This window comes from Aedes albopictus, chromosome 2 (assembly GCF_035046485.1).
Source record: "Aedes albopictus strain Foshan chromosome 2, AalbF5, whole genome shotgun sequence".
Taxonomy (NCBI): Eukaryota; Metazoa; Arthropoda; class Insecta; order Diptera; family Culicidae; genus Aedes; species Aedes albopictus.
In genome coordinates, this window is record NC_085137.1 from 399,023,878 (window position 1) to 399,033,526 (window position 9,649).

The window sequence follows — 9,649 nt, forward strand, 5'->3', positions numbered from 1 at the left end:
TTGAAGATTTCTCACGGGATTCTTTCAAGTATGTATTTCTCCCGTTGTTCGTTTAGCTTTACCTTCAGAGATTTCTCCAAAGATTTATTCATAGATTCATCATGGATTCACTTAAGGGATTTCTCCCACGATTCTGAGATTTTTTTCGCGATTAGGATGTTTTTCTGGGATACTTCTAGTAATTCTTCTTGGATTTCAGTGAGTCGTTTTAAGATTCTTTCAGGGATTACTCCAGGATTATTTCATCCAGGATTCCTTCAGTAATTTCAGCTGGGATTGCTTTTGTTTTCTTTCAATTTTAATTCTTGGTTTTATTTCATTACTAAACCATATTTTACAAAAACCAAAACTCTAGCGTAACATTTGAAAAGGGCCTATCTGCAAAATGTAAACAAACCCGATTTTTCACTATTCCTATCAATATCTACCTAAGCTACCCCATAACACCTCAATCAATGCGAAAAGAGCTATTTCACCCGTTTTTTAAATAAATTTCAAAAGGGCCTATCTGAAATTGAATAATCTTTTAGGGCCTAACTGCATTCAAAAGGGCCTAACTGAAAATTACCTTCCAAATCAGATTGGCCCTTTTGTAAATTTTGATTATTTTCATATTTTCCAATATTTCTAGTAATTCTTCGACTTTCCTTGAATTATCGATGCAAATAAATCCAAAAAAATTCAAATTAGCTAAAATTAAGAAAAAAATAAAAGGGCCCAACTGAAAATTACCTCTCAAATCAGATAGGCCCTTTTGTAAATTTGGGTTATTTTTCATATTTTTCAATAATTTTGAGTAGCTCTTTAACTTTCCTTGAATTATCAATAATAATAATCCAGAATAACTAAAATTAGCCAAAAATAAGGAAAAAATAAAAGGGCCTAACTGAAATTTCCGACGATAAAAGGGCCTAACTGCAAGGGCCTAACTGTTTTTGAGATTGTAAAAGGGCCTATCTGCCGTCCATGTTCAAAATCCATTATTTATGGGATTTTTGCTATAGTATCATGCAAATAATGCACAGAACCATAAAGTAGACTTCCATACGTGTCAATGGATGGAATAAAACACCTAAAAAAATCTTTCGTTTTTAAATAGGATTAACTAATCTGGAAGATAATCTTCTCATGCGATTTTCTCAATGTTTACGTTTTGCAGTTAGGCCCTTTTCAAATGTTACGCTAGAACTGTACTAATCAACTCTTCACTTTTTCCAGCGATGACGAGTCCAACCCCTTGATCGCACTCCGCAAGCGCCAGATGGAGGATGCCAAGGACGACCTTCATGCGTACCTCGACCTGCAGCAGATGGCCGCAGCGCAGAATCCTCAGGCACAGCTACACTACCAGGCCCAGCAAGCCAAACTCCAGCAGCAATACCCTCACGCACAGCACCCAGGTTACCATCCGGGCCAGGAGATGGCCATGCATCACCTCCAGTCGCAACATGGACCAGGTGGTCCGGCGGGCCATCCCGGAGCCAATCCGCATGGGCACCGTGGCGACGGTCATCACCCGGGTCCAATGGGTCCAAACCCGATGGCTGCCCAGGCCTTGCGGGCCAGTCTGTCCCAGCCTACACCGGCCGAATCTCCCATACCGGCTTCCAACGTGGAAGTGTCCTACAACGTACCGAAACGCCAGCGACTCAACTTCGACATGGACGAAGCCGGGTCGATCTCGAACTTCAACCTGAACCGGACCGTCAAGTACCAGAACAATCTGGACCATTCGGTCAATTTGGACGAACATGGCGCCTTCGGGCTGTACGTTGGTGAAATCCTGCGGAAACTTCCGGAACGGCTGGGATCCGTCACATCGTTAAAGATCATGCAACTGCTGCATGAAGCACAAATTCAGTCGTTCGATTTGGCAACATCTGCCAATGCCAACGCCAACACCAACAGCAACAACAACGGAACCAGTAACCAGAGGAAGACCAGTTCGGCGAATAGCTCGGCCAGAAGCGACGAACGGAAGTCAACGGAAAGCAACGAAAGTGCAAGCAAGGAATAGAGAAATCCGCGCCATCAGTAGAATGCCATTCGATTCTTCGGGGAGAGCCCACGTGGTATTAAGTCGTTTTGTATGAGGTTTTGGTATCAATTGTCTCAAGTGGTTATTTTACCTTAGGCCTGGTGACCTAATGATCATATGTTTCGAAACATTAATGCTGAGTCCCTCATCGAACAACTTTACACCATTTGGAGTAATCCCCGATTCTTCTTAGCCTGAGACAAACACGTGTATTTATTTTATAAAAAAAAAGTAATAGCAGTAAATAATCGTTCGTAGGATTAACGATTCAGAACAAATCGATTGCATTTTTCAGATGAGACGGAAAACGAACACTTTTCTGTTAGAACCCCATTTCATTTCAGACTAGCCAGATTACCCATTCGAAATTCATCTTACCTAAACATTGAGAGTATTTTTGAGAGAATGGGAAAAGTCGTTCATGTGTGTTCACGCCGAAACGGTTGATCCGTCACCACAATGACCATCTTCTTCATTATTCCTCACTTTTGCCGTAGTTCAATAGGTTATTTTAGAGATTCATTTTTTATTTTGGTAGGAATAAGCATCGAAGAAAAATCATTGCTATTTAGTGAATATCTTGAAACCATGATTTAACATATTCGACAGAAACTATATACAAAGAAATATTATAAAGTAATCCCAATAAATGTGAATTATGTTAATGAACAAATGATGCCTTTTCCACGATTAATTTGAAAGAACTCTCCGCTTGCAATTTGGACACTATAGGTTAGTAATAGGGCCCATAGTCGATGCAGTTAGTGCACGGATATTCAACAAGAGCCTGCCAAAGGTGACGGGTTCAATTCCCTTTTGGAACTTTTCCGCTGTTTTCCTTAGGCAATGGGCTACGAGCCATTTCACATTTTTACCGCCCGAATTTACATCTACCCGAGTATTTGTTTTCCACGAAAAAGTGAAAAACAACAGTCTCTTTTCACGATCACTTTCGTTTATTTCTTTCTTCCTTTAAAAAAAGCATCTAGGTGCATTGCACTTTTCCCACGGGGGTGCTATGGTGATCTGATTTTGTTGCCGCTTACCATGCGCAACCAGAGCTCACTAATACCAACATTCACTCTATACAGCACCGGGAGAAAATAAGGAAAAACGCACTTTGGCGAACAATGTTTGCGAAAAGAGGTATTGTGTGTCTTTTCACAAACAATTCCTACTCTCCGTAAGAACTTTACCTAACCATTAATACTCTCAAATTGAAAATTATCATATATGCCGCTTTTTCATGATCAACTCTTTTATGAGATCTAATGTGATACAAGCGTTTTGCACCAATATCCCTCGTAAAAAGGTAAACATTCAAATTTCACGACTGTGTTGGTGAATATTTTGTCTGGAGCATAAATTTATACTCCACGTAAGGAGGCACAATCCAACCTGTCAAACTCCATAGTGAAAAAATAGGTTGCCGTCCCCTTGACTTTTCCGAACAAAGCATGGCTCTTTCAGCATGGCATGCTGAGTGACATGTGCAGCAGCCCTTGAACTTCACAAGCTTATGCTGGTGCGATCCAACATGATATAAAACATATGCTGCTTCCTCAGATGGCCATCAGTTCTTCCCAGCGAAATGCTAAAGTACGTCAGTGATTATCGTGTAATTCTGTTCGTGCTCGGCTTACTGCCGAGTGTGATAGTGAATCTATCCACCAACTACCATTCGTTGGATGCAGCAGATGAACCAGCAACCGACTTAAGCCGAATACTCCCGGGAGAAGGTAATAAAGAGTATCAAGTCGAGTCACCTTTGCTGCCGAACAATCATCGAGAAGAGCAGGCCTCGAATGGACTCGAACAGACTGCACGGCCTACTTCGATGGACATCGATTACAGTTATCAACTGATTGGAGTCTCACAGCAGAACGCATTACACGAGGACTTTGTTACCAAGGCAACCAAAGCTGATCAATCCAAAAAAGCAAAAGGCCAACGATGGATCGAGAAAATGTACGGCAAAAGTTCCAAGAAACGAAAAGTTGCAGATCAAGACTTCCTTCCGAAGAAGTTAACCATGGGATACGAAGCAAAAGATCAACTGTTAATGGACGATAACTATCGAGATGTTGGCAAGAAACCCCTTCACGACAACAAGCTGACAGTGGATGGGCTACGCTCGGGGTATTACTTCGACAGCTATGGAGATTGGCATCACAATGGCGGTGATCACGCTAGCACCTCCGGAACGTGGACCAACGGACTTACGGATATCGGAGGTGGATACTTTGGTGGCGGTGGCGGCGGCGGCGGGGTATCCAATGGACATTCACAGGGAAATGGCTTTCATTTGGCGGGATTGCACCTGCTGAATCCGCTAATCCTGGTGGCAACGCTTTCGTTCGTAATAAGTTTGATCAACGCTTTGCTGGGTTTGGCGGATAAGGTGAAACTATCGTTGGCACGGGGGCGTCGTACTGGCCCACCGGAATATTCGCGCGTAGTGGATGAAGAGTTTCTCGACGAACTTGGGAAGCTTTACGATAGTATTCAGTACGGGCAAAAACGCGTTTGAAATGTTTATCTACACGATCTACACAGGATAGTGCTAATTATGTTTCAGCTATTTTTAATTTTTTTTTGGTTTTTATTAATGTGTAGTTATTTTTAAAGGGATTTATACTTCGCCTTTGGATTGGCCGTTATATTTATGTACGAACAACACACAATACTACATATACAATATTTCCTATACTGGTGACATAACCTATTATTACACCATCAGATTTTCAAAGTGATCCCTATTAAATCCCGTGGATGAAATACACAGGTCAGTTCAGTAACAAATTTTGAAAACGACGTATAATCAATGGTGTAGCATTGATTATACGTCGTTTTCAAAATTTGTTACTGAGTTGTGATCAGCGAAACTAATAGTGTAATTTTATTATACGAAAGAAGTCATGTCGACGAGGAAAAGCGGGAATTTTGGAAATTGTGAATTGAATAGTGTATTGTATGAATAGCAATAATTACACTAGTTTACAGCATTTTTGAACTCGGTAAGCTGATGATCATTTTTGGTGTAGAATCATGCCCTGAATTCGAAAACGTGAAGGAAAAAAATTACAGTAGAGCGGAAATTTTTTCGACTTTCCATACAAGGTTGATGATTTGAAATCTATTTTTGTTCTATTTTTAAGTAAAGTCGCTCACTTCACACATCTCATTCTCCGTAATCAATGCTCCGATTGAGCTGATTTTTTTACTGTAACTCGCTTACATATGATATGTCAAAAAAACGGTGAGAAAGAATTTTTAGAAAAAAACATTTTTCTTATTGAAAAAAATACATTTCTTGATTTATTTTTGGAACTTTTGCTAAAATTTAAGGAGATCGCCCCAAAAACTCGCCAATATCTTGCATTTTATCAATCTGACGCAAAACCTGCATTCAGATGATCAAATGGTATTGTATTCAGCTTTTTATTTATGAAAAAATATTTGAAATTGGTTGAACAAAACGCAAGATATTTGAATTTTAGTAAATTCCATATTTTAAAAAAATGTAAAACTCGATATTAAGCTAAAACTCAAAAACTGCCCTACTTTAAATTTTTTGAAGCGCGGATTCGAAATCAGTATAAATTGTACTTCAAAAATTTTGGTCGTTGACACAAGTTCACGACTTTCGTTTTATTTTGTAAACTAGTGTTATGGTCTTGGAGATGTAATAAAGATGATATTTTCCTTCAATGTACTGCCCCCACTCGCATAACAGTACCATTTGCAAAAAGGAGGAATTGAGAAAACGGCATTTGAAGTTTGAAAACTTGTTTCCACATAAAACTTTGAAAAATCGCCAAAATTTGAAAAATATTTTGATCATCTCGAAACTTTCACAGATTGCTTTGCACATGAATATATAACTGTAATAGTAGTTTACGCAACAAGGTGCAGAATGAAGATTTTTACAGCACGAGTTGTACATTTATCCAACGAGGCTTGCCGAGTTGGATAAGTACGGCGAGTGCTGTAAAAATCGAGTTCTGCACCGAGATGCGTACAACGTTTTTTTGTAATTTCATTAATTACACTAGTTTACAGCATTTTTGAACTCGGTAAGCTGATGATCGTTTTTGGTGTAGAATCATGCCCTGAGTTCGAGAACGCGAAGGAAAAAAATTACAGTAGAGCGGAAATTTTTTCGACTTTCCATACAAGGTTGATGATTTGAAATCGATTTTTGTTCTATTTTTAGGCAAAGTCGCTCACTTCAAACATCTCATTCTCCGTAATCAATGCTCCGATTGAGCTGAAATTTTTACTGTAACTCATCTACATATGATATGTCGAATAAACGTCGAGAAAGAATTTTTAAGTTGGTTTTTTCTTATTGAAAAAAATACATTTCTTCAAAAAATTTTGGGAATTTTGCCAAAATTTAAGAAGATCGTCCCCAAAACTCGCCAGTATCTTGAATTTCATCAATCTGACGCAAAACCTGTATTCAGATGACCGAATGGTATTGTATTAAGCTTTTAATTTATGGAAAAAGATTTATAATTGGTTGAACAAAACGCAATATATTTGAATTTTAGTAAATTACATATTTTGAAAAGTTACAAAACTCGATATTGAGCTAAAACTCAAAAACTGTTCTACATTAAATTTTTTGAAGGTCGGTTTCGAAATCAGCACTAAATTGTGCTTCAAAAATGTTGGTCGTTGACAGAAGTTCACGACTTTCATTTTATTTTGTAAACTTGTGTTACCAATTGAGGATAGTTTTTAACAAAACTTTTTCATCAAACTGCACACTGATCACGGCGTGTGTATGGGAAAAGTTTATAACAAAAAAATGGGCATCGTCAAATTTTTCGCTATTCAAAAATAGAGGCTTTCAGCTTTCATTTGCAGGGTCCCTCAAAAAAATCCACCGAGGGATCCCGAACAACTTTTTCAGAATACTGTTTTTCCCCATACAAAATGCACGGTTCCAAATTAATCCCTATTTCTACTTAACAAACATACCCAATTTTTGTATGAAAAAGTTCCCCGATGGAATATTTCGATGTTGGGCTTGAATGAAAGCTGGTAGCGTCAACTTTCACGTAGCGTTAAAATTAGCGATGCCCATTTTTTTGTAATAAATTTGTTCTACCAGACACACCGTGTGATGTTCGTAGCCATGTTTACGAAAGTCTGATCATAGCAGGTTATGCTGTGCAGTTGTCACAAATTTTGAAACCTGCATCCAGAAAGCATCAAGAAGTTGATCAAAACTGAAAACAGTGCTGTAATGGTTCATTACGCAACGCAAATCAGTGCTGTAATGAACCATTACCGCACTACTAATGTGGTGTGGGAAAGTAGGCCTTTTCATGGCAGATTTGCGTGAGGTAAAACAGCCTATTACGATGAGAAATTGCAAAAAAATATTACAATCATTACAAAGTTGTTCAGTTTTGTGTTACGTAACACAAAAATCCACGATGGGACTGTTATGCGGGTACTTTTGATATGGGACGCTCATAACTTGGTATTTTTTCTCACACATTGACATAAAAATTCGTAATTTTTATTATTGTTTTTGGAAGTACATAAAAAATGATGACTATTCATAACGTTAACCCGAAAGTGATGAAAAGTCAAATGGGACTGTTATGCGAGTGGAGGCAGTGTAGCTCTTTACATACGTGAGGGCCTCTCATGTACTGGAACTGCGTCAGTCGATATTGTCTATCCGGTTGGAATCAAGACCGACATTCAAACAAAAATTGCCATTTTCACGGTCCACAAGTGTCGCAACTGTTTCGCATCTAGTGCGCTGTGTTGCTGACAACAACGGGAAGGATGCGCACTACTTTTGACATGATTAAAAAACTTCGCGAGTTGGGTCGCGTCGCGACTTGATTGTGCGAAGTCCGGTTTGGTGGCGGCCCGACAATATCCCGCATAGACAAATACAGTTTGTGGTAATCTCCACACAGTATGTCTCCTTTATATATTACTGTTACTGTACCATGAACAGGTGCTTTTCTGTTGAAACTATGAAATTTGAAACATTCGATCATCAAGAACCGTCTTCTTAATCCATACCAAACTGTAACAATATGTCATACTGTGCAGAAATTGTCGAATTACATAGTGATGCAAACTCAGGAGACATGGTGGCAATATAGAATGACCTTTTCTCATACGGTTTATGATTTTATTTGCGCAACACACATACACATGTGCATCATACTGTATGCAACTTGAAATCAACAGTTTGTCAAATAGTAGCTTTCGTTAGTATCTGTACCGCCATCGAACTTTGCAGTTTGCATTTGAAAAAAAAAACAAAACAAAATTTCCGCCCGCGACCTGATAGTTAACAACAAATGGAAAGCTTGCCTCGGTAACAGTTCGAAGCGCTTGCAGCGGTTTGGATGAAACCTCGGATGAAACAAGGGTAAGTTCTGCTATTAAATTTGTTTTTTTTTGTGCTAGGTTTATCTCAATGAATGCAAATTGTTTTACAGAATTCGCGATCCTGAAATCAGCTGGAGGCTCGGGTGGAGGAACCTGATCCGGCCTGACTGCGACTGCGAGCAGTACCGCACAGAAGGAGTAGCGAAGGATTTGCCCTGCTGCGGGCGAAAATTGAGTTCTCTTGCGATTGGAAATTCGCCCCCACCGGAGGAAGATCCACAGCTAGTTTAATCGTCAGATGTACTACCAAGCCCAGAGTAGGGCGCTGATTTTGTGAATAAAAAAAATGAAAGCCAAATCGCTTTTTTATTTTTAAACGGTTCAAATATAGCAGAACCATATATCATAAACTTGAAATACCATGAAAGACCATAAATCAATAATATCCCATACAGTACACGGTTTTCTTCTAGATTTATTGTAAAACTGTTTTCCAACCATTTGCTATGCAGTGAATTGTCCAAAAAACAGGATAATATCTTGACCATATCCTTTACTGTATTGCGTAAAATTTGTTCGGGAAAATGAGCAATTTTTTATGGTAACCAATCTTAACCGCCTATTCCACATACTGTAATTTGGCGGATTACCATTTGTCAAACTGGCAAATCTGTACATGGTATGGTTATCTTACTGTTATCTCTGACAGTCTGAGAAATGGTTAAATGTCAATTGCTAATAGTCATCTACAGTATGAGAAATGTTGAATTTACAGTTTGTGATTATGCGGGTGTGTACACCACACGAAGTGGGTTGCGCAATAAAGAGTTCTGCAACAAGTTCAGTAATCGAAGTTGAATGATTTTCATAAAAATATTACAGGAGAAATGATTTATTATGTTATCAACGAGGATGGGAAATCATTAAGTTGTGTGTCTTTCGCACTGAACAGTGCTCAGAAGTCATATCCCATACTGAAATTAGAAGCGTTTGTGGGTATTCCTACATAGGGTGTCTATCCATCCGGGAAATACGGGAAAACCGAAAAAAACCGGGAATTCGAAATCACCGGGAAAAACACGGGAAATTGTAAAATGCACCGGGAAAACTCCTGTGCCTGTACCACCGACGAACCGACGTGACAGCTAGAACAAATAAATTCAAATTTGTTGTCCCCGACGCCATGATGAAAAATAGCCGAACACTACCGCCTCCTCTATAACGGTTCGCGTTGTTTTG

The 9,649-nt window shown here is 39.0% G+C and overlaps 1 protein-coding gene across 2 annotated transcripts in view; it reads left to right on the forward strand.

The window, feature by feature from the left end:
• The window catches only part of LOC115253635 (putative mediator of RNA polymerase II transcription subunit 26), a 95,892-nt gene extending 93,181 nt beyond the window's left edge, over window positions 1-2,711 (forward strand). For both annotated transcript variants that reach the window (XM_029879332.2, XM_029879333.2), the window contains exon 3: window positions 1,219-2,711. In XM_029879332.2, the coding sequence (XP_029735192.1) occupies window positions 1,219-2,017 (799 nt within the window). In that variant the 3' untranslated portion in view covers window positions 2,018-2,711. The remainder of the gene's footprint in view (window positions 1-1,218) is intronic.
• Window positions 2,712-9,649: the final 6,938 nt, after the last annotated feature.